The 25,496-nt window shown below is 36.6% G+C and overlaps 2 protein-coding genes across 2 annotated transcripts; both read right to left on the reverse strand.

Annotated features, from left to right (window-relative positions):
• Positions 1-12: 12 nt before the first annotated feature.
• On the reverse strand, positions 13-11,836 carry LOC141826485 (uncharacterized). Its single transcript, XM_074713736.1, has 20 exons — positions 11,795-11,836; positions 10,576-10,598; positions 10,298-10,452; positions 9,195-9,225; positions 8,966-9,111; positions 8,714-8,815; positions 6,742-6,793; positions 4,765-4,852; positions 3,767-3,974; positions 3,128-3,287; positions 3,016-3,053; positions 1,818-1,893; positions 1,674-1,742; positions 1,547-1,572; positions 1,307-1,450; positions 1,110-1,235; positions 561-1,002; positions 402-454; positions 257-310; positions 13-116 (listed from the first exon to the last, which is right to left on the reverse strand). The coding sequence occupies exons 1-20, from the start codon at positions 11,834-11,836 to the stop codon at positions 13-15; spliced, it is 2,139 nt and encodes a 712-aa protein (XP_074569837.1).
• Positions 11,837-12,752: 916 nt separating this feature from the next.
• LOC141826039 (uncharacterized) lies at positions 12,753-14,651 on the reverse strand. The gene is made up of 3 exons (XM_074713293.1): positions 14,366-14,651; positions 13,331-13,456; positions 12,753-13,192 (listed from the first exon to the last, which is right to left on the reverse strand). Exons 1-3 carry the CDS (start codon positions 14,644-14,646, stop codon positions 12,784-12,786), a joined length of 816 nt encoding a protein of 271 aa, XP_074569394.1. The 5' UTR covers positions 14,647-14,651; the 3' UTR covers positions 12,753-12,783.
• Between the last annotated feature and the right edge of the window lie 10,845 nt (positions 14,652-25,496).

The following is a 25,496-nucleotide window of genomic DNA, read 5'->3' on the forward strand; positions in this document are numbered from 1 at the left end:
GGGAAACCAAACTTACTTGGTCAACTTCCAGATAAATTCTTTGTGCAAGAGACGGATATATAGACTGTCGAACTTCACCGCGGTCTCGGTTCCATGCTCTTTGGAGAAGTCCTTCCCTTCAATTGCAAAATAGTGAGACAACTTAGCAATCCTTCCCCTCATGTATTACAAATACGGAATTACTGTTGTTCTTTTGATTGAGCATTCGAAGGATTCGTTTGTTTGATAGAAAATAGTTTCTGAATCAGAGGGATACCTGATAAACTTCTAAAAATTGCCACTTCAGATCCCATCTTTTCTTCAACAGAACCTGAAAAGAGTGACGAAATTAGGAGGTTGTTTCCTCGGAAGATTAGTTGGCATAACTCGACAGACAAAACTGAGTAAAGCGCATAAATGACCTTTGTTTAGGATTTGTATTGGATTCAAATCGGGAGTACTGCAATCATGTTCACTAATACAGAACAGCAGACAATGAGGATTTGTCACTTTTTTTTTTATGTTAGAAGCTTTTGTTACCAGCTCGGCAAAGAAAGAATTACAAGATAGTGCATGCTTACAGTTTTTCGTTGATGTAAGCTTGAAGTCCTGAGTTGGTTTCTTCTGAAGAATTTTCATAGCCAAAAGATGGTTTTTCTGTTTTGTTGTTCAGTTCTGCACAGCCACTTTGTATTTCCTTGCTGTTTTCACTGCTGCTCTGTGAACACAAAGATTTTTCACCCAATATTTTGCTTTCTAGCTTTGAAGAACTACCATCTACGTCTCCTTCGTTGATGGAAGCATTTCTTTGCCTCATTGGTTCAGGCATCGGAATTCTATCTTCATTATCCCCAGAGAAGAATGAATATGGTAAGCAAACTTCTGTCTTCCTAGTTTGTTTGTGGTTCTTGTTCCAAACAGAAAAACCTGATAGTTCTTCTGATCTATCATTTGCGAAACTGAAATCAAAAGGACTTGCATGGTCAACAGGCATTTTCAATCTAGATGTGTCCTCTTTGAAGTCTGCATTGTGGCAGCAAAAGCAAATCGTTGAGGCATTCTGCCATTATGATATGTAATTTATTTCCATAAAACTTTTGGATCCAGAACTTTTATTCAAACCAATCTACCTGAAAATTCCTCCAGAGGAAAAATGAAACTGGGATCTGGAATTCTCTGAAGTCCAGGTGAAACTTTTGAGCAATGCTGAGCTTTAGAGTTTAACTGATTCAGTATGAACTTATCTTTTCCAGGTTCTAAATTCATGTAACAAACACTCCATCAAATTCCATTTTGATAACTTATTTTCCTTAACTAAGGCTATTACCTGAGATTATATCCATCTCATCCATGTGGTTTTTCTTGATTGCATTCAGATTCACGAAGGTTATGTCCAGGTCACTTAGATGTCTTTTCTTGCTTCTCAATTTTGCTGAATGTGATAAAAATTCATAACTTTTATCTTCTCTAGCTGAAAATCAACTTTTACTTAGATTCATATGAATAAATATAGCTTTTAGAATTATAAACTTGCAATAAAAATTAGCGGCAACAATCAATAAATGACCTGCAGTCGATGTGCATGACTCTTCACTGCAAAAAAGTTCCAACCGGTATAAGATGAACTTTGTTAGGATCTGAAAAAGCAAAGTCTATTGGGGTTGGGTGAGAGGAGCAAGAGGATATGCATTTACCTTAAAGAGCTTGCGCTGTCTGGCAAATTTTCCTTTTCAGTGAAAGACCAAGAAGGTAGATTGAAATTACTGTCCAGAAAAGAGCCAATCCAAGGTTTAATCAACCACATTGCAGTTCATGGTCATAAACTAACAGGGCAATACCTTCTATCTTTGTCAAAAAATATAAGATTGCATTCTTTTTCTATTGCTGAAAGACTGAATAAGGAGTCCTCAATTTCTGACACTAAGCAGTTGAAGAGTGTCACCAAGAAAAAATAACAATGACTAACGAGAAATTTGCATTTATAAGGAAGCAGGAGCAAATGGCAAAAGCTAAACAACAATGTGAAGAGAATCTGCAAATAGAAGTCTGCAGGAGACAACTCTGGGAAGCAATATCAGAGGTGCATATGCTGCTGTAGAACATGAACGTTAGTAGTATGACAATTATCAAATTCTGTTCTGAAAAAAAAGAAGACATTCATACAAATACTATCCACATGAAACAATTAACTGTTTAACTTGAGTTGGTACTTGGTAAGACAATACCACATCTTCCACAAGAAATTGCCATGAATAAGCTATTCATGCTTTTAGGGAAAAGATAGCTGTGGACCTAATGCCCTGGAAGAAGGCATACTTCATGCTTAAAGCATAACAATGAGTATTTCTTCTCTAATCAAAGAACTTAACAGATTTAAGCCACTAAAGATATATGTGGTTCAATGCAATCATGATGGTGTTACTGCATAAAAACTCATTGCAATAATTGATGTTTATATTTATATAATATAATTGGATCAAACTATGACAAATATACACATCAAACGAAGAAGAAGAAGATCAAAAAAGACTTGGTTAGTAATAATAAAATAAGATAAAATTTATTTAAATATAAATGATAATATAGTAGGGGATAAAATCCAATAGAGTAAGAGAATTTATATAGTCAACTCCATCTAGTGGGATAAGACTTGATTGTTATTGTAATCGGATTAAATACAAGTATGAAGGTATCACTATTTAAAATCTCAATCCGTAACTGTTGACAGAAGTGAATTTTTTTGTTCTGTTTGCTAACTGGCATATAGGATCCTCAATAAAACAAGTGGAGGCAAGGGGCGGCTAGAAACCAAAGCTAGTGTCACATCGAACTCCTCTAAATTGCAATATCTCTCAGTTCCACTTGCATGCAACACTCAATTTGTTGCATCGAGCTTCTCCTCCAAATTGCAATTTCACACCAAACGTAAAATTGCCATGCACTTTTCTAGAGACAAAAAAGAACTGAGGACATCTTTATGGAACCAATACCAATAATCTAAATAAAGATAAAACAAAGAAACTGATATTAGTCAACCTGAATTGCTGTGTCTCTTTTGTTGTTCTGCTCCAAATCTAGAGAAATAGAAAACAAAACAGTAAGATCATTGGTTGTTTATATAGAAAAGACATTATGTTGGATAGTGAACCTGCTAGTATCTAAAGAGAAATCCCCAAAGAAACTGTTATTCAACTCCGATGTATTTGCATTCGAGATGACAGAAGTGTGAATTCTAGAGGACTTAATGTCACAAGCTGCATCATGCTCCCATATGTCCATGAAACTATTGTCCAGAATATTATTATTATCTGGTAAATAAGTTGATGGTTATATTTTAGTTGTGATGCTTCGAAGTAAATGAAACAAACAATATTGATGCAGATAGCCCATGTAAATGACTAATTAACATTCTGCCAGGTAAGATCAGGGGGCAGGATAGCAATGAAACAATACTGGATTGAGCCACATTTGTAAAAGCATTCTCCATTGGCAGTAAGGTCAATAATTATGCACTATAGAAATTTAAAAATTTCAGAACCAATACCAAATGCATGAAAATGCACTGAAGGTAAATTTGATCCTAACAATTAACCAAGATCTAGGCTCTGCTAAGATGATGAATGAAGTATTCTGGTAATCATATTAACAAAGAACTCATTGCTAAGAAAAACAATTAAGAAACAAATGTCCTCCCATGGCTGGAATGAATGTCAAAAATCAGACAATGAAAAACAATTAACAAGGATGTGAATTAAAATCTTCAGCTCAAGACAATGAAGAAATTTACATTTTCTTAATTCATATGGCCTTTCTTGAAAATTTTCATTGTTGCTACCAAGGAAATCAGACATATCATCAAGCACATCTGAGTAGATACATGAGTTGACAAACTTCGAAGATTCCCTATTCCTTTTCTCATAAGTACGACACTTCTGTTTGTGAACTACTTCAGAATCCCTGTGAATTAGCTTACTGATATCATACATAGCTTCACTCTGCAAGTCAAAGGAGAAACTAAATACTAAATCTGATTTTACAAAAAAATGTGGCATCAAATAACACTGAACAAAAGCATGTCTAGTTAGTTAGCTAATTGAATTTTTATTACTGATATGGCTTTGCTAGCAACAAATGCATGAGCTGGACTTCAGAGTTCTATGTTCTTCAGCAACATAATCAACCAAGTATGATGCGACACAATAAATATCTCTTTAAAATGGTCGCAGCTGGTGTTTTGGGAATTGGCTCAAACTACCCAGTTCAACAAGAAACGAGTTCTCAATATAATATAAGAATGAATCTGTGAAGATGAAAGTCATTTGTAAAGTGGCAGTGTTCAACCATGGATGAAAAAGGAATGTAAATCATGGGTAAGCAAATGCTATCATTACTAAGTGGCAGGTGATAATGTAAATCACGGTTAAGCAAATGATATCATTACTAACTGGCAGGTGATGCCATGAAAGCTATGGATAGAAAGAAACCTAAATACAAAATGTATACAAAGATATAAAGAACTACAACACCAAGCGCTTTCAGGAAATTATTGATATTATAGGCAAATCAGGCATAAATTAGTGAAAAGAGCTCTTTATTTGTTTGCCAGTATGGAAAGAAAACTAATATTTTATTATGAGATACTTAGTTCTTTTTTCTTATTTAATTCTAAAAAATGAGTTGTATGCATGGAAAGCATGGACTTTATAAGCATCATACTATTTGCGAGACAGATTTTGATATGACAAATTATGGTTTAGAGAGGGAAAGAAATAAAAGAATAATTACCAGTTCTAGCCCAAGATCAGAAGACATGGACCTAAAGTTTGATGAGTTTTTTGAGAGCCCAGCCACCTTTGGTGGTGAATTGAAACCCCTGTAGAAGAGATCAATAACATCAAGGTTTAGAATATAACTTATGATTCTAACAGCTGAAAGTTCTCATCAAAATAAGTAAACCTCTCTATCTTTCAAAACAACTGAACTGCTTAGGTAAACAATATAAAATCCCATAATTATCAACCAGAAAAAGGTTTCGTGTAATTTTAGAAATAATAAATGTATGGTTGTCTAAATAGGTATCAGTATTGGATCAGATAGTCAAAATATCTAAGGATGAATCATACAGGATTAGGACTTGTGAAATCATTGTTATCATCATCATCAAGTTTGTCTCAACTATCTGGGGCCAACCACAAGAATCTTTTCTATCCATTGAGCTGTATCACGGCCATAACACTAGTAACATACAGTAACAACCTAGCCTAATGCAAAATAAGATTGAAGTTCATGTTTATAGCTTCAAACAAATTTTGCTGTTGACAGTGTAGGTGTAACACAATCCTCAACTTTTCTCATTCAGGCTTGGAACCAACATTAATGGTATTAAGAATGATAAATGAAACTATTTCACATATGACATTGCAAAAGATATTCAATAATCATAAGAAAACATATTTTATGCATAATTAACAACATATTTTAATAGTACTGTATATAAATAATAAATAATAAATAGTAGTTAATAAAATTAGATTAATAGCACAATATGTTAACTTAAATATCAATAATATTAATCTAAGTGGCACTAGGCCTAGTGAGTGATGACAAGGTTAAACAGTTAATCTTTAAATTTACAGTAAATGTGGAGAAAGAATGTGGAATTTATGTGAGCTACGAAGAATCATTTTCCTTTGTGAAAGTTAATTAGAATTTAAGCTAGGATTGGTCAAAAATCAACTGGATTGATGGATTTCAAAATTAGCTTGATTTAACAGAATATTGCCCATTTTCATCTTTTTTGGGGTAAAACTAACTAATTTCATTAAAAGTTCACTTTCTAAATTTCTCAGTCGATCTTATGAAATGCCCCATTTCTCGAGAAAGGTTGGATCAGCCTTTGTAGATACAAATCCAACTCGAGAATTCTGTTGCACTATTAACCAATTTTGACCACTATGCAAAGATAAAAAATCTTAAGCATTTGAAAGAGGGTATGAATATGAGAATTTGGACAGCCATATGAGAGTTTTTGTTGTCATAGGATTTGCTTATGTGTGAATCAGAGATACATAAAGAAGCTTCAACTCGAGTACACAGGAATAAAGCTATTGATACAAAGGAATATTACACAGTTCAAAGTTTTCTCAACACAATGATTTCAACTTCTAAATTCATTCTAATCACTAAAACATTTAGCTAGTCAAGGTTGTTGCCAAATCATGATGAAATATAAACAATAACAACCCTTTTATTAAGTCATCACTAGTCAAAAACTGAAACTCTGGCATGATTCAACATTTTTAACTTTGGTCATCACTATATTTTTAATTTTGTTATTGTAATCAGTTTTATTATGGAGTCAGTCCACCAGAACCAGAGCACTGCATTAGGTTTGTTTTATAATTCCTTTATTTTTGCAAGGTGTGATTTAAGTATAGAGTTTGTAGACCATATTTAAGGGGCCTAGTCTCTTTACTTCTATTTCTCCCCCGAGTATATACATAGATAAAAGATGGAGTTCAGATCAATAAATTCAATCAACTAACTAGAAAGGACATTACTTTATCATTCCAACTCAAATATACAATCCTTGCATTGCTTTGGTGGAAATAGGTAGGGTGACCTTGTATATCATCAGCATAATTAGTATTTTCTGTCAAAAAGAATTCTGAGACTACAATGTAAATCCTCTCTAGCATGAATTAGTATTTTAGACAGGCATGTTCAACTAACTGCTGAATAACCACAAGTTTCATAACAAACCTTTGTGTTCTTGGTGAGTGAGCAGGAGTTTCCATCCCGATCTTGCCAAGACCTGACATGGAAGAACAAATAAATTTAAAACTAAAAGTTTGTTTTCTTAGTTGTCTCAAATAAAAAGGAAATGTATGATCATGGAACTATTGGTACTCTCATGATTACCCATGGAAATGCCCACATAGCATACATGTAATGTAAGTCATGCCTGGGTCAACAATTGTAAGTGCCCAATAAATTGTAAAAAAAAACACTAGCATTGTGTCATTCTTTACTTAGTAATCTAATTTATCTATCCAATTATCCAATTAGATTACCAAATTAGTGTAGCCTGCCTTAGCTGTTGGCATGCTTATCAGCTAACTTCTTCCATTCAGACATAGAGCATATTATTTAGTATATTTACAATCATTTTTTTAGATGCTTCAGTCTGGAAATGGGAATTCAAATGCAAATGAATGATTAACAAAATACCTCTTAAGCGAGAATGTACTTCTTAGCAACTTCCAATCATCATGTGAAGTTGATGTTGTGATTAAGGCCTTAACAACAAATGAAAAATTCAACTCAAGGACTATGTTGATTTGAGTTTGGATTAGTTTAAGTGTTGAACAGAAACTCTTAACCTAAGCACAGCATGATAACCTACATATTTTTTTTTGGATTTTTGGAGTTCTTGTAACATTAAACGATGACAAAGAAGACAACATTTTAATCCTTCCATATGTTCCTATTGATACTAGTTAACATCTGAATCAAGAACTAAAAGTTATGTTGTTAGCAAGGAAAGTCTTATATGATTGTCATTTCATGCAACCATCTGCATATAAGAGAAAATCAACAGTCAACTTGTTAGGGACTATTGACCTAAATGCTTAAGCACAAGTTAAGAGTGGTTCACTCAACTAAGCCCTTTGATTAGCCCACAGCTCTCCAACTGGAACTAAGCTAAAGTGTCACGATCTCACTCACTTAACGCTTGAGATCTCAATCAAGACCCAAATCCAACTCCTAACCTAATCGCAAATGTCATGTCCAATGGAACTTCACCATCACACATGCAAGCACAACACTTTCAAGATACCTAAACATATTTAGGTTAGATCCCTTTGGTACTATATGTATAGATGAAAGAATTGAACATTTGCCCACAATGATAGCAATCATTTCCAAACCTTTAAACCCCTTGATCAGCCCACTAGTCCGTGTGAAATGAAACTAGAGTGTGACTTTTTGTAGCCAATTTACAGGTAAATGACTCCATTTGTATGGAAGTTGTCATAAAATATGAATTCACACAAGACACCATTCTTTCTCAATTTTCACTTTCTCAGAGTAACTAAGAGTCGAGAAATGATATGTAGCATGAAAATGCAGCATAAAACTAACATGACACATTCAACTGCATGGTTGTGGGTCCCCATGGAGCATTGTATGCAGTGTGTCATGTTGATTTCATGCTGCATTTTTTCATGTTGCATATCATTGCCGCTTGGTGCCTTATGTGCTAAAACAATTACCGCTTGGCTCCAATGTTGAATTTTATGCCACTTCACCTTCTAATCAAAACCAAAGAAACTCAATGAAATGTTGGAACGCCAAACTTGGCTCTTATAAACTTTAGCGATTAGAAGGTTATAACAAGATCTGTCAGAAATTGTCTTATTTAAGCAACTAGCAACTGGCATTACAGCTGAAGTTGCAACTGCTATTATGTTTGAATCAAGTATAAAAAGAACCCAGTTATCTTTATGTAACTTGTAGTATCATGTTCTTTAAGATTGTTATCATCATCAAAATTTGTTTGACTATTTGGGCTTGGCCATCAAGTTCTTTGATATCTTATTTATAGTTTATTGCCAAAGATGGGTGACATGTCATGCAAAATCACAATAGAGAAAGAGTGTGTGAGAAGCAAACAAAAAAGGGCCAAATTCATCTATTAAAAGCATAAACTCAACAAGTTTTATTTTTATACCTCCAACTGAAAATGCAACATGAGTTTCAGGAGCTACTTTTGCTTTGTTGTCTATTTCTCTATCTTCATCGTCATCATTGAGTAAACCAAGAACCAAATTCTCTACAGAGAAATATTTATTAAAAACATTAAAGGAAACAAAATTAAAAAAATGTGGAGACTCTTTAAATAGATAATCCCACAAGGCAAATGGATTTAAATTGTTCAATACAAGGAGGTACTCCTTAAAAGATCATTATGCAGATTGCATACCATCCTGAACTTGTTCTTCAATTGCTTGTGATTTAAAATGAGCAGAGTTTGAACCACATTCACGTGCTGCTGACAACTTAAGGCCTTCAACTTTGCTGCTAAGATTTTGAGTTGCTGATGCTTTTTCAGGAAGAATAGCAGAACAGCTGTTCTAAAATTCATTTATTTACTTCAGCACAGCTCAGGACATCCTAATAAGTATGTTGTACCAAAGGAAAACATGACATACTTGTTTGCCAGTGAAGTCTCTAACTGAATACCTGGTAGCAATCATCGAATAAATATAAAATGAGAACACCCAAAATAGTCTTCACTGTTATTTACAACATACTAATATATGTTATAGTAAAACATACAAACTCCAAGCTTAAGAAACTTCTTCCAGGACATAGCATAAAAATCATCACCATCATCTTCAAGTTGTGTTCCAATTATTTGGGGGCAATTGGATACATATATCTTCTTCCTGTATTGAGGTCTATGCAAGGGTATATTACTAGGAATGTTCTAGCATAATGACAGACCATTTTGTTTAAAAAGAGCTCTACGGAAGCTTCATGAAGCTGCAACGGAATTCTACATGTCCAATCTTCCAATGACCACAAACTAAAATTCATGGGAGAAAATGAGATTTTAAAACAACTCTGCTTGGATACAACCTTACATGTTGAGTTCAATTGTAAATACATAAGGTAGAAGCTCACAATAGTTTCTCTATTTAAGAAGAATAGGACTACTTAGTGAAATATAAGTCAAGTATTGGTTACATAGTAGTACAATATTTTCATGCCTATTAATGATTAGACCAATATAATCCTTGAAAACTTATTTCTAAAACATCTGGCTCAGATGTAAGGAATAAAGTTGTAGGCTAAGGAATCAAATATGCCAAAAACTAAGGAGTAAGGACTTCAGATTATTATCAATTAGCAGCAAGCTAATAAGGTTTTTTAAACAATGGAATCAGAAAAATATTGCCGTTAGTTCCTAGAAAAAATGAGCAGAAATAAAAATTGCACATGGTAGGTCGGATTAGTCAGGGAATTCAAAATAAGGTTTTTTAAGCAATAGAATTCAGAACTAAGTTGAGAATGAGAATTTTCAAGTTGACCAGAATGTGCTAAATTATTTTGCATGCAGTGGACCGCAGGCTTTTCTCCTTCCACTGCTTTTGAAATAAAAGTATATGCAGGGGACAAAAGCTTGTCTACAATAATTCAGGAATGTGATTTTCAATCTTTTATTGATTAAACTTCATACTACAAAGAGCAAACAAAATTTATGCAATCAAACAAAAGGTGTTAATCCCATAAATGCTCTGACTTAAACAACCTTCATCAGTAACTGTAGCCAAATTTATGAAGTTCAATATGTCAAGGGATCGCACTTCCTCATTATAATGAAGCCATTTGCTACTAACACCAATATGATTGTCCACTCCAGGTCTCTGTAGTTGACGTTTCCTTTGTTCAAAGTAATGCTTTTGCCTTCAAGGTATAAGTTCAAACATGATTAAACTCTGTCGCGTGTGTAGATAAGGGAACTTCTTATTGAACAACATATAAATCAAATCAAATGCCTTGAATGAATTTAGTATGTTTATGACTTACTTGTTAAGCATTGACTTTCGAGACTGTTAATTTCATCATCCATCCATGGTTGCACCATATCAAAAGAAAAATAAATGATCTATTAGATATAATTTAGTAAATATATGGAGTATAGCATCATCAGATCTTGCGTTCAAACTGAAGATGGAGAATAAAGGTAAACAATAGACGAATACTAAATGAGTTATGTGGAAGACACTAAACCAACTTTGGGACAAAAATATAATTGAAAGTAAAAATAATGTAAAAGTGTAACTTGAAAGACACAATTAATAAGAGTAAAATCAAAGTTATAGGGTTCTAAGTCTTGAATGCCAGACTTTCCACTGCAGTGCAGGTGCCAACTTGAATTCAGATGGTTGAATTAAGGGGGAAATTGGGTCACATTTGGTCTATTCTTGACCAGAATTTGACATGACCGAAATTTTCCAGGCCAAGAAAAATTGATTTGAAATGGTAATCCAAATAAAGTATGGGAGATCCAACCCAACCCAAGATGGATTGATTCCAAATGAGTCAATTATCAAGCTTTTAGAGCAAGACTAAAAAACTAGTTAGTAAATGCTCAATTACCAAATAGAGACTATGTTTCGCTAAAAGAGTTGTCACTTGTAGAAAATAGGAATTCATTAAAGGAAGATGGACATGTTTGAAGCTGACAAACATCACATTAATTTAAGTTACAGCCACGAGAGGAAAAAAATTCAGGATTACCATATTGGCAAATATAAGACTTAGCGGAGGTAACTTCTTGAAGTAAATTACTTTGATTCATTAGATAGCTTACTAAGTATAATACTCATATCTCATGTAAATTATGCAATTAAACTTGAGTCAGATGATTTGGTATTTTATAATAGATACCTGAAATCAACCAATATCTACATTTGTTAAACTTCTTAACCCAACACCTGAGCCAAGAATTGAAATAACTCAATTTTTCAGGTCAGATCTGTTTGAAATGTGTTGGATATCTAGTACAAAGCGGATAAAGATTAGAGAACAGGAACTTAAAAGTAGTCACTTGCTAGACAAAAATGACACTGCAAACGATAACACATGTAAAGTGACTTGTTAATATTTGATTCCATCAAGGCATTGAATTAGATTGCCCTAAATATAACCTAATCTATGATACTGACAATAAGAATATAACATCACTTTCTATGGAAGTCGCTAGCTAGGGAACGTGCTAGCAGGTGTGTGAAACAATACTTACAGAGTTCACCTTTCTCCGTGAGCCTCCCATCCACTGCAACATTTTCGTGACGTTAATTGCCTGAAAATGAAATAGCAGAAAATGACTCCTTTCTAACATGAGATATACATATAGACGTATAGAGGCGTAACCACTCACTAACAGGAAGTCCCTTGGCGACGTATCTTAATCTTCTGTGGCTTCTCAAATGGAAAATCTACTCATCGGCTGATCTGAGGCACGGGGTAGACAAATCGCATTCGGACGATTCGCGTCTTTTTATCAAATAAACTTTAATCGAGAGCGACCTATGCACCTAAAAGTGAGAGTACAAAGATTGGGGGCGAAAATTCACCAGAACAAGCTCCTAAACCCTAAACAGAGAAGCCCCGGAATAAATCTGTCAATCGAGGATCCAAAAAAAAAAAACAACGGACACTAATTCATAGCCTCGCCTCCCGAAGTTTTGCATGAACATCTCAAAGCACACGGAAATGAAGGGGAATAAAATCTGAACCAAAAAAATACAAGACCTGGGTTTGATCGAGCTTGTTCGCTGACGAACGGATCGAAGGAGAAGATCAACCTTTTACCCAGAAATCCAGCTCCGGATTGGTGGAAGATCGGAGATCGCCTTCGACCAGTGGGATAGGAAGAGGCGGAGTGAAGTGTTGGCTTCGCCGGTCGAGATCGAGCTCCTCCCTGAAATGAGTCAACTGATGGAGAGCAGCTAGGGCTGCCGTTTTTATAGTAGGATAGCCGGTACGATGAGGTGGACCGTAGGCGCGAAAAGGAATTAATAATTCAAATTTCTGCAATTTCTCATCTTTGCCCTTACATTTTACAACTTTCGTAGAATGTTCTCTGTTTTTTCAGTATTTGCAAAATTGTCCTCCATTGCTTACGAAATGGTAACTTGAGACATGAATTAATTAATTTATAAAGAGAGGTTATTTGAAAATATTAATTGGAACGAAATTCTAATTAACTCCTAAAGCTTTCATCATTAGTTAATTCAGCCTCCCCGGAAAGATGACGTCGATGTTGCCGCTGCTGCTGCCGGAATTGAACATGGCGTCGGCGAGCTCCGCCACCGACCCGTCCGTGTCTCTGCCGCCGCGCTGCGCCGGCGCCGCTCCCTGTCGGCCATCGCCGAGGAGGCTGCCCTGGCTCCCCATCCAGTCATGGACTTGACCCGCCGCCGCCGCCGCCGCCGCCGAAGAGCCATCCCCGGCCGCGGCGCCGCCGCCTATGTCGTCGTCGTTGGCGGCCGGCAGGAGGAGGGGGGTGGGGGAGGTATGACACGTGTGCGTGCCGCGGTAGGTGATTTTGAAGACGGAGGCGTCGTCGTTGAGCCGCTGCACTTGCTTCTTCGCTTCGCAACCGTAGAAGCTCTTGTGCGTGCAACGGTAATAACTCCTGTCAAATTTTATATAATTTAATAAATTTTAATTATTTTTTCAACTATATTATTAATAATTTAATTATTTGTAAAGCGAAAAAAAATAGTTGATAATTTATAAAGGAAACTAATTAAGCTTAATTAAAATTAGAAACCTAGGAAATCTCGAGTTGAGGATGTCCTTTTGTCCGTACTTCCGCCACGTGTATCCATCGTCCGGTGGGTTGTCCGGGTTCCCTGTTCTCGTCGCCGGCACTATTAGCGTCATAGTCCCCTCTTTCCTAGAAATTAATCCATGGTACCAAAGTGTTATTTTTGAAAAAAACAATCTTAGGAGGGTAAATTAGAAAATTGGTCAACACTTTGACCGTCAACGATATTGAACGACGTGGAGTCGGCTGACCTTTTCATTTGAGTCCATATTTAAAATTAACTTTCACCATCAATTTTGTAAGAAATGTCAAGATCCATTGACTCATTTATTTGTTAAAATTTCATCAAACAGAATACAATCACATATTAATATTAGGTATCATAAAATTTAATACTTTTAAATTTTTTTTATTTTAAATCAATCGAATATGTTACATGACTATTTTATAAGTTTAACAATTTTTAAATTAAATAATTATTATTTTATCTAATAGAACAGTGAGAAATCACAAATATATATATGTATATAATTCCAATAGTGCGTCTCATCTTAAGGATGAATGAATAAAAATTTTAAACGTTTTATTTAATATTTTCCTTTTAGAATTAGATTGGATTATAATATTAAATATAAAAAAAATTTAATTACCCATAGAATATATCAATAAGAAGTGTAGAATAATAATTTGATATACCTTGAGTAATTAAATTTATTTCATTTTAAATATTTTTATGTTAATATTATAATCCAACTCTAAAAAATCTTAAATGATTTAATTATAAATTAAAAATAAATAAATAAATAATAGAGGTTCGAAATCTTGTGTAGATTTCAGAGATATATAATAACTTGGAAATTTTAAGAGCATTTTCAAATGAAAATTGCTATTTTTAATTAATATTCTTCACCTTTAAATTTCACCTTTTTTATTTTTCAAAGTACCCTAGCGAATTTTGAAAATGAGATGATTCGGAGAACCATAAATAATTATCGAACTACGAGGGACCAAAGTGAATATTTTTCCAATTTCACAAACCTCTTCCTCGACGACGACGACCCAGCGTCGCCCCTCTGCAACGGCAGCGCTCCGCCCTCCAACGCCAGCTGCGCCAACTCCCCCGCCGCCGGCGCGGCGGCGGAAGGCTCGAGCATGAAGTCGCGCAGCGCGGCGGCGGCCCTTTGGAAGGCGCCAGCGGCGTCCTGGCAGGAGGCGAGGAGATAGCCGGGGTCGAACGCGCCGCCGGAGTTGCGGAGGAAGCGGTCCAGTTCGTCTGCCAGACCGCAAGCGTCGAGGACCTGGTTCAGAATCCGGTCCATGTCGGTTCGACCGGATGGGATGGGATATGCCAGACAGCTCTCAGGAGTTTATATATCCGTTTAGTGTAAAGAATGGGGTGGGTGGGAAGTGGGAACTTGGACCGCGGACTCGGTCCAAGTCACGGGGTTTAATTTTCGTTCTCTTGGTCGTAGGGAAGACCGTCTCGGTCTAAATTTAACTCGAAGGCCTTCCCGACTCGTGTCCCGCAAGCAAGTGATCCTGAGCAATCAACTGAATATTCCATTCGATTGACTGACCCGGTCCAAAAGTCAATTCAACTCGATAGATTTAGCCGTTAATTAGGTTCCCATTTAGCCCACTGAACCGGTGGACCGGTCTCAATCGGCGGGAAAAGAAGGCAATCTTGTCACTAGATTTTGTCGGATTTGAGCCGTTTCCAAGTGTCTATCGCGATCTATCATCTCAATTGCTTTCTCTGCAGATTTTGCATGGACTCTTTGAATAGTCTAAATCTATGGAAGAAGAAAGTTGAAGTGGTAAACTATGATGTTGTTTTTGTGAAGGAGCGTTTGATGGTTATAATTTGTTCATAGATTAAACTTTTGGATCTTAATTACATCGAGAAGAATTGTCTTGATAATGTCGATATCGAGCCCACTATAGGTCAGCAAGACATGTTTATATGGCCTTGCTTCAAATCAACTCGAACTCTTGAGTACCTTGCATGACTCGATTTTTCAAGTTTCTTATTCCATTCAGGAATATCTCTTGAGTTCTCCATATAGTTTAGTTTCAAGAATAGTTTAGTTCTCCACATAGTTTAACATAATGCGTACATGATTTACAATTTAGAGTTTATAATGCGAATGCAGATCCTCAATAAATACCCAAGGCTCAATAATCCTAGGGCTTAGAGTTTAGATAATAATACTATAAAAAAAATTATAATTCAGATATTTGATATTTACGATCCAATTAATTTTGAAAATGATCAGCTCGATCCCATATAAATTTTTCATTGGCCATTAAGATAAATTGAAAAGCACATATGAATCCAAACGAATGGCTCAATGTCATAATAAATATTAAATTTGATGTCGATATCAATATCTAACCCTATTATCTTTTGACAGAGTCTTTCTTCCTCCATCGTGACATCCACTTCAACCTCTAGTCCAACAATAAATTCGAGTCGCATCATATCTCATTTTTATCTTTTAGCATTTGATAAATAATAATATATCTACTTAATCAGTATCAAGCCTCTGTCCCTTCAAACCCAATTAAATGTCATTGTCACATTTAAGCATTATATGTCTTTCATTGTGAAAGATTGAGAGCTAGTCATCATCGATGGGGAAGAAAGACTCTGTCAAAAGATATTAGGGTTAGATATTGATATCGACATCAACTTTAATATTTATTATGGCATTGAGCCGTTCGTTAGGATCCATCTGTGCTTTTATTGATATCGATATCTCTTTTTTTCTTCTACAGACTTGCAGAAGAAAAAAGAAAGCTAGTCATCGCAACCAAGTGGTGCTAGTGAGACAAGCTCTATCTTCTCTCGAGAAACTAGAGAGAAGGAGAAAGTTTGATGGTTGTAAGTCGCTCGTCCAGTTGTTGGGCTATGCAGAGGAGAGTAGAGCTCCAATAGCGCAGAGATCACCGGAGCACTAGCAAGGCACTGCACTGCAGAGGTGTGGTACTTGGCATGGAACAACAGCATTACGGACAAGCAGTGTAGATAAGAGAAGGCAAGCAGATCATCGGAATCACAGCAAGGTTGGGAGCACCGGAGTAGGAACAAGAGGTTGTACACTACATGCACTAGCTCCTAGTGTGACAAGGCAGGTATATATAGAGATCTTAGGTGAAAAATAACAAATAAATACAGCGGAGAAAAATAATCCTTCAAAGATCCATGTGAATACAATATACATCTTTGATCAAGTTATCATTTTTATTGCGTGAACGGAATAATTCCGATAGTAACTTTGATTTGGTAGATCTTAACATAATCAGAATCATCGTGCATTTTTAATATCCACACTTTTTTTCATATCCTTCGTTTGTTGCATGAATTCAGCCTTTGGAGTGAACCTTAAAACACTTTCGTTATGCTAACAACTTGGATGGTAGAACCAAGTGAGGAAGAAGAGAAGACTAGAAGTAATATATCGAAAATGCATTGCAAAAATGACTTTTGTACTCATCTAATAAATATAAAAGGTTTTTATCTTTTGCTCTCCTTTTCATTAATACTTCATTAATCTCTATTAATAGACATTAATCCTCTTTAGTAGTTAAATCTAATCTAATGAGTCTAATTCAAATTAGACTCAATTCAATAATCCAATAGTTGAATTCGTTTGAGTCTAACTCAATGAGTTTAATTCGGATTAGACTTAATCCTATAATCTTATAGTCCACCATATTTTAAAAAACTAAAATAAACTCATCTATAAATTAACATGTTCTTTGTGTGTAATCTAATAGGTTCTTATAATGTTGGTAATGTCTCTAAAATAACATTTTAGATACATAAGCAATGAGTGACATCTAGCAATGCATCATTGTTACCTAAATGATGAGAATGTCAAAATTTGACCTAACCTTTCTATGTTTATTATCTTGTATAACTTAGTCCTTTTATCTTCGATATCTAGATTGATCCATGAGGCATAGACTGTGTCATCCCTTTATAAATCTTTGTGTTTCTTGATCTCCAGTAGACTCACTTACCTAAATGAGTTCAATATCTCATATTAACTTATTTGAGCATGACCATGCATTTGAGTAATCTTACTTAATCAAGGGGTCCACAAATATCATTTCCGTCATATGGAAGGGATAAATCTCATCTACATCACTCACATCCCTTCACATAATTTATTGCATACATAGGGATCGACTTTATAGTCTATCTTATTACAGGTAACGTTTGTCGATACTAAAGTACACGACTCTTTATGTAAGAAATCGTAGTGACTTCAGGACTAAGGATTATTTATACTAATAGTCATTATGAGAATGTTTATGACACTCATATAATGATCCATGAAACATTCTCATGGCAGATGAATTCAGTATATATTCTCTAATATACATGTGTCAACTTGATATCTTATATACACGATTTATGAAATTAAGTTATTAATTGACCTACATATTAGTCTCAACGCATTAATATTGCTATTGTATATTAAAGCTTGACTAAAAATAATTAAGAGTAGTGTTATATGTACATCTACAATCTCTCACTATTAATTTAACCAATTGATATATTGTAGACTAGAACCTATTACCTTAGAACATTATTATATTTATTCATCTGACACATATATGAAGTAAATATAATAATCATAAATTTTATCTTTTATTAATGAAATATAATACAAAAGTTTCCTTATCAATCATTTAATAATTAACTTTAAGAGCTAACATTAACAGTAAAGAGGCAAAGGGGAGGTTGGTACATGCAGTAGGCAGTGTACAGAATTGTAGGAGTGTTTCAACAGCTATGTAACATATTGTCGGAGCCCCACCACCTCCGGCGATCACTGACACAAGGAGGAAGAAGGAGAAGACCACCACAAAAGATGAAGGAGTTGGTGAGAGGTTGTTGTGGAGGGTATAGGCTAGAAGCTTTCTTGGTCAGGTTTTTCCAATTATGGTGGGTGCACACACTGTTGCCCTGTCGCCCACCCTGCTCCTTTCCCCTTCTGGACCAGACATGGCCAAAACAAAGAGACAAACCACCAGAGGACAAGGAAGGGGCCAGCCACAAGGCACCACCAGTTCTCCACCTCCTATTGATGGGCAGAGTGGAATGCAACAAGCCATTGTTGGCATCGGATAGACCCAACTAGAGGTTGAGTTAGCAGACAACGAATGCAGGGAGGCACTCACAGCTGAACAAGCGGTAGTGAGCATTAAGGAGGACTTCACTAATGCTGACGTGGATGAAGAACTGATGGGAGAAGCTATTAATGTAGATGACAAGGCACAAGTTAGCCCCACACCTAGTGCCTTTGGACAACTTGTCCTCATCGATCCAATGTAGAATGTCCAGTAGAGCAACATGTTGCCATCTCAAGCATGCCCTGCATTTTAACCTCACGAACCTGAAGGACTAAAGGAGGTTACTCATAGCTAGAACAGTGGGAGTGTGAAGTCATCGGTTGGTCTCTTCCTCGACAACCAAAAGTGGGGGGCTGCGATGAAACTCCAACACTTGGAAAGGCAAGGAAAGATACTAAGCTCGGACTACAATGACATAGATATGGTGCAGGACTTGGGGTTTTGTCTTGTAGGTTTCTCCATGGGACAGAACTCCAACAGGGATGGAATCGTAATGGTTGCTCGATGTTGGAGGACTTCATATAAGTTCCACATACATATGAGTGGGTGGATTATCTTTTGATTTGATGCGATAATAGATTGGGATTGTGTGTTGGCTAAGGGGTCATACTTCACATATGACAATCTACTATTCCTGAAGATATTGCCAAGTTGCTTCTTGTTTAACGAGGGTAATCATTTTGTTCCAATGTAGGTGCAAATCCATGACTTGCAGATGGATTGTTGGGTTGAGCAGGTATTCAACCTCATTGGTTCGAAAGTTAATCGACCAATGTATATGGACAAACTAACCTACACTAAAGAACCAGTCACCTATGCACGACTACTAATAGAGGTTGATAAGGAAGGAAGGAAAGTTGACTTAGTGTCGATTACACTCCCAACAGGTGCACAAGTCAACTTGGAGGTTAAGTTTGAGCCGAAGTTTTGTGAAGGTTGTTGGCATATCGAGCACTCAAAGTAAAATTACTCAGTTGTGCAAAAGGAACCACAAGAGGCCACAGGGGCAATCTATGCATAATGGTCGATGTTCGAGATCGTGTGGAAGGCAGAGTGCAGAGGCTACACACAGACAAAGACAAACACAGTAGATTGGGATGCAATAAGGGCCATAGGATCCAGTGCCAAGTGCGAAGAGTGGAAGCACACAAGGAGATGTTGATTCATAGAGCGGAGGCATCCAGAGCAAGGACACCAATAGCACAACATAGAGCAGACGTAGTGTAGAGAGCGAAGATGGTGGCTTGGCAAGTGGAGACACAGTAGTATGGAGCAGAGCGGAGGTAATGCGGAGAGTGGAGGCACCCAAGGTCATGCTAGTGCGTAGAGCAAACACACCTAGTCTGAAGTAGTAACAGTATGGAGCAAAGTGAGGGCAATACAGAGAGCGAAAATGGTGGTGCGACGAGTGGGAGCACCCAGTGCTATGTTGGTGAGTAGATCGGAGACACCTAGTGTGAAGACACTAATAGTGAGGGGCAGAGTAGTTGAAGCACTGAGAGTAGAGGCACCCAGTGTGGAGACACCACTAGTAGTAAGGACCAAAGCGGAGACCATGCAGATTGCAGTGACGATGTGGACCAGGTTAATGTGGAGAGCGGAGGCACACGATACAGTTACAGTGCAAATCAAGTTGGGGTGGAGAGCGGATGCACCCAATGTCATGCTGGTGCACAGTGCGGAGGCATCGAGTGCGGAGGCGGTGTGGCCCAAGCTGGTGGGCAAAGCAGAGGCACCCAATGCCATGCTGGTGGGTAAAGCAGAGGCAACCAGTGCGGCGGCAGTGCGACCTAGGTTGGTATGTAGAGCAAGGGTACCTAGTGCGCAGGTAGTGTCATACTGGTGCACATAGCGAAAGCACCTAGTGCAATGTTGGTGCGTGGAGTGGAGACACTTAGTGCGGAGGCAGTGCCATGCTAGTGCGCATAGCGGAAGCACCTAGTGTGGAAGCGTGCGACCTAGGCTAGTGTCAGAGCGGAGGCACCCAACGCAATGTTGGTGCACAAAGCGGAGGCACCCAGTGTGAAAAGTGGTGCTACCTAGACTGGTGCGCAGAATAGAGGCAGTGAAGTACAATGGAAGGACGTGCCTACACCAAGACGGCAGCGGACACATGGTGTCTGCAACAAAGCATGAGAATCACTAACTAGAACATTATGGGCTTCCACAAGCCCTTAAAACAGAAGGTTGTCCAAAACCTCCTTCAGCGACAACGCCTTACAATTTTGGGACTGATGGAGATCAAGCTATTGAAGAAGGACATCAATGATTCACTTCATATAAGGTTTGCGGGTATGGAAATTGAGCATCTAATGGACTTGAGCATCTTGGAGGTCAGGGAACAATTTATTCCTTGTCGGGTTAACTACAAGATCACAACACAGAGCATTTTGGTGACATTTGTCTATGACCTGCATAGTATCGCTGCGAGGAGACCGTTGTAGGCATCACTCATTAATCTCGTGGAGCATATTATGGAGCCTAGGATGGTAATAGGAGACTTCAATATCTTGATGACAAATCAAGACAAAGAAGGTGGCAAGTCGATCTTGCACTACGAAACCAACTACCTAGGGGTGATGGTGCAACATTGCAACTTGCTGGGCATCCGATCTATTGGCTGCCAATTGATGTGGACTAATGGCTCAGTTTCTGGCAAACTTGATCGAGCAATGATCAACACACAATGGCTCCTTGAGGACTATGAAAGCTATGCATAATTCCTCCCGTCCGGCTACCTCTCGGACCATTTCTACTGAATTGTCACCATGCTATCCAGAGAACAGCCCAAGTCGTTGCCCTTAAAGTTCCACAATATGTGGACTTTGCATGAGGACTTCCATAGGATGTTGGACGAATCATGGACACAACAAAGTACAGAGACAACACAGTTTCAACTAAAATAGAAGCTAACCAGGCTCAAACAACATCTATGTAACCTCAACAAACTACACTTCCAACACATTTCAGAGAAGACGGCGCGAGCAATGGCTAAGCTAGAGGCTATTCAACAAAAAATACTAGCAGGGAGACCACACCGAACAAGTACAGCGGCCTACGAATCCAAGCAAATAGGCTAGCGGAGGCGGAACAATCCTTCTATCAACAAAAGGCCAAGTGTGGATACCTCAGGCAATCAGACAGGTGTAGTAAGTTCTTCCATGATATGGTCAAGAGAAACTGCAACAAGCGCAATGTGTTGGTAACCATCACCAAGAGGTTCGGGGAGCAAACCACGAGTATACTAGAAGTTGCGGAGGAGTTTGTCTCACATTTTGAGGGATGCTAGACATCATAGGGAGTTGTTCGCCACTAGACATAATGTTGCAGCTTGATGGACTAGCCCTTACAAAGGTGCAACAACACGGATTAGTTGCTCCTATCATTGCTCAGGACATACGGGGCGCTCTCTTCAACATCAACAGTGATCAGGCTCCAGGACTGGATGGATAGGACTCCAATTTCTTCAAGGTCGGCTGGAACATAGTGCACTCGGATCTCTATGTAGCAATGTAGGATTTTTTCGATACAGGACAACTCCTCTAGCAGTGGAACCACACTCTTAGGGGGCGTTTAGTTGAGAGTTATTGTTGATTTGGTTATATGTTCAAGATTATCAATGATAACCTTGTTTGATTTAGGTTATAATCGATTCTCAAGTAATACAACATCACCGCCATATCGGCAAATGAGTTATAACCTAAGAATGTGATTATCTTGACAACCAGGGGCGGAGCCAGGATTTTTATTGAGGGGGGCCATTTTTTAACATCACATTGTCACACTAATAAAATAAATTTTGAATTAACTAAGAAATAAGTTACATTGAACACAATCTAAGTTGCGCTCTTCACTTTTTCATAGTCTCAAATTCATCGAATTGATATCAAAACTGCGAGCAATATCCTTCTCAATATACATTATCAAAGAACTTGATAAGAAATCATCTTCCATTTTGTTCCACAACCTATTTTTCACAATTTTCATTGCAGAAAATGCACACTCTGATGTTGCAGTAGAAACTGGTAGAGTCAAAATAAGTCGAATCAATTTGTTAAGAAGATAATAACTTTCTGATTTTCCTATCTTCGATAAGACCTGATACAAAATTATGTGCATATTAGTTAGCAATGACTAACCTTCAATAAAAAAATATTATCAGTTGCTTTGAATTTTGTTTTCATAGAGGGACAATATCTCTTTCTGAATTGCAGGAGAAGTATAAGTTGTATTTTGAGGAGCATTTTCAAGAACAACAGAAGCAATATCATCATTCAAGGCAGCTGTATGCTTTATAATCTCCAAAAAGTTACCTCTATTATATGAATCAATACTCTCATCATGACCTCTGAATGCAATACCTTGAAATGCACATAATTTGACAACTTCAATTGAAACTTTAAGCCTTAATCGATTCTTCACAACTAACTCTTGAGATTGCCGATCCATATTCATGTATATATGTTGCAATGAATCCATCTTCGTTGAATCTAAGCAATCATGTGATGTTCGCTAAGGAATAAACTTGTAACACCGCAGTAGATCGACTCCAAGCTCAACACTTCACACTTGGGAGAAGAAAAAGAAAAAAAAATCCTACCAACTTAATTAACACCTCTAGATTGTGGAGCCTTACACGTGCCCCTTAAATGAAATCCAATGATTCGATGCCATTTCAGCATGAGAGAATCTTGTGCTGGAGAAGAGAAGATATAAGCTAGATCTCCGAGAGAGGAGCTGTCAGAGTTGCCTTCGCATGCCATGTTTAGAGGAAGTAAGCTTTCAAGGGCATTCATGGTTAAGCTATGCACGGATATCACTCACTTCTCTCAAGTGATTGCTTGATTACAATCGTGCAAGACCCATCTATTTATAGCTGAGGAGAGGCAAATTTATGGCATTGAAGACTCAAAAACACTGTTAATTAGTTAATGAAAAAAACAACATCCTTCCCAACTTGCACGGGATATATATATATATACACACACCGGAACGTTTTCCTGCCAACTCATCCACGTAATTTGGTGGACCACAAGCCATAATTGAGCTTAAATTTCCAAATACTTTATTCGTGGAAAAGTATGAACAATGGAATTTAAATTGCAGCGGATCCGCCAACTTAATTGTTAGTTACGCATCCCTATGATATTTTACACCTGACCGATAGATCTCGACCGTTCATTGTATTGACTCGCTGAGCTGCGAAATGGTGTGTGAATCTAGACAACAATTTTCGGATCGGCACGTGATCGAATTCGGATCAGGATTCAGGAAAATAAATTAATGGGACCCATAAATTTCTGCACGCGGCTGAAGTGGGGCAGGGGGGGGCGACCGCCCCCAGGCGCCCCCCCTGTAGCTCCGCCACTGTTGACAACCTAAAGTTTTCTATAATTTTAGAGGTTAACGATTTTTTTATGATTACTTTTCAATTTTAAAACTGAGTTAATTGAAATGTACAGTAAAACTTAATTGAAACTGAGTTTATTAATTAATTAAATTTTAATTTAAAACTTATTGATTTTAAAAAGATAATTTATTTTAAATTTTTAAAAATAAAAATAATAAATTATTTTATCAAAATAATTATTTTAATGAATTATTTTAATGAATTATTTTATTAAAATATATATACATTTATTTTAAATTTTAAAATATAAAATTAACGAATTATATTTATTAATTTAATAAATTATTTTATTAAAATAATTATTTCAATAAATTATTTTATTAAAATAAAATTAATGAATTATTTTTATTAATTTAATGAATTATTTAACTAAAATAATTATTTTATTAAATTATTTTATTAATATATAAATTTAAAAAATTAAATTAATGAATGATATTTATTAATTTAATGAATTATTTTATTAAAATAATTATTTTAATAAATAATTTTATTAAAAATATATAAAATTATTTTAAATATAAAAAATTATAAATAAATTATATTTATTTTTATATATTATCAATTTATTATCAGCATTAATAATATTATATTATTTTATTTTAAAAATAAATTGAATCAAGGGTTATATAATAATTGTTAAACGGTTATATTTTATTTCCTCCAAATATATAAGTTGAATCAAATAATATTAAGTTATATTTTATACCCCATAACCTTGGTTATGTGATAATTAGGTAATCACATAATCAAAGTTATGTATGATAACTTGAACCAAACACACCTTTATAGTGTTAGTACCAAAGTCGGATCACTCACCTAAAGATTGCGGACTATCGACTGCTGGCATGTTGCACTGTGGTTTATAATATCATCTTCAAAATCTTAGTAGGGTGGTTGTGCAAAGTGATGGACAACATACTAGATCTAGCATAGGCAGCTTATCGAGAACATTCATCTAGCGCAAGAGCTCTCGAAGAAATATGCACGAAAGAGGACCTCACAATTTTGTGTACTCAAGGTTGATCTCCAAAAGGCAGCTGACATCGTCGATTAGAGTTTTCTATTTGTCGCGCTTAGGAGGTTCGGATTTTTGAAAAAAAAAATGTTGCTTAGATAGAGGAGTGTGTAACCACGGTCACCTACTCGAATGGTTTGAGTCACTGCTACGAAGCCAGAGTTTCACTATCATCCTAGGTGCGCTGGAACCGATATCACCCACTTAGCGTATGTGGATGACTTACTCTTTGCCCGAGTGAATGAATCAACTATCAGCTTAATAGTGAACAATTTGAGGAAGTTTGGATAGCTTGTAGGGTTGCATCCTAACCTCACAAAGTCGAATATGCTGGGATTGATGACCGCACCGTGACTAGACTGCTGGACATCATCGATTTTCAGCAAGGCTCCTTTCCTTTCCGATACTTGGGTATCCCCTTGTAACGGAGAAGTTGAGGATGTGCAGTTATGGGCCTTTGACGGAGGCAATCTTGCGGAAACTTGCTTCGTGGCCTAAGCAAACCTTGTCATACGTTGACAATCTTGAATTGGTGAAGACGGTGCTTCAAGATATTGAATGCTTTTGGCTTTTCATCTTACTAATACCTTGTGTAG

This window comes from Curcuma longa, chromosome 4, assembly GCF_044706935.1.
Source record: "Curcuma longa cultivar G26 ecotype Majalengka, Jawa Barat chromosome 4, ITB_CL_G26_1.1, whole genome shotgun sequence".
Taxonomy (NCBI): domain Eukaryota; kingdom Viridiplantae; phylum Streptophyta; class Magnoliopsida; order Zingiberales; family Zingiberaceae; genus Curcuma; species Curcuma longa.

Bases quoted from the DNA above. Each gene is read 5' to 3' on its own strand.
- LOC141826485 (XM_074713736.1), bottom strand. From the start codon at position 11,836: ATGTTGCAGTGGATGGGAGGCTCACGGAGAAAGGTGAACTCT. The intron at 1,743-1,817 runs GTATTGCCCTGT...TTTTCTGGACAG, and splicing joins TTTTTTGACAAAGATAGAAG to TAATTTCAATCTACCTTCTT. The intron at 117-256 runs GTATCCCTCTGA...TTGCAATTGAAG, and splicing joins AATTTTTAGAAGTTTATCAG to GGAAGGACTTCTCCAAAGAG.
- LOC141826039 (XM_074713293.1), bottom strand. From the start codon at position 14,646: ATGGACCGGATTCTGAACCAGGTCCTCGACGCTTGCGGTCTGGCAGAC. The intron at 13,457-14,365 runs GTTTGTGAAATT...ATTAATTTCTAG, and splicing joins TCGTCGTCGTCGAGGAAGAG to GAAAGAGGGGACTATGACGC. The intron at 13,193-13,330 runs GTTTCTAATTTT...AAAATTTGACAG, and splicing joins CTCAACTCGAGATTTCCTAG to GAGTTATTACCGTTGCACGC.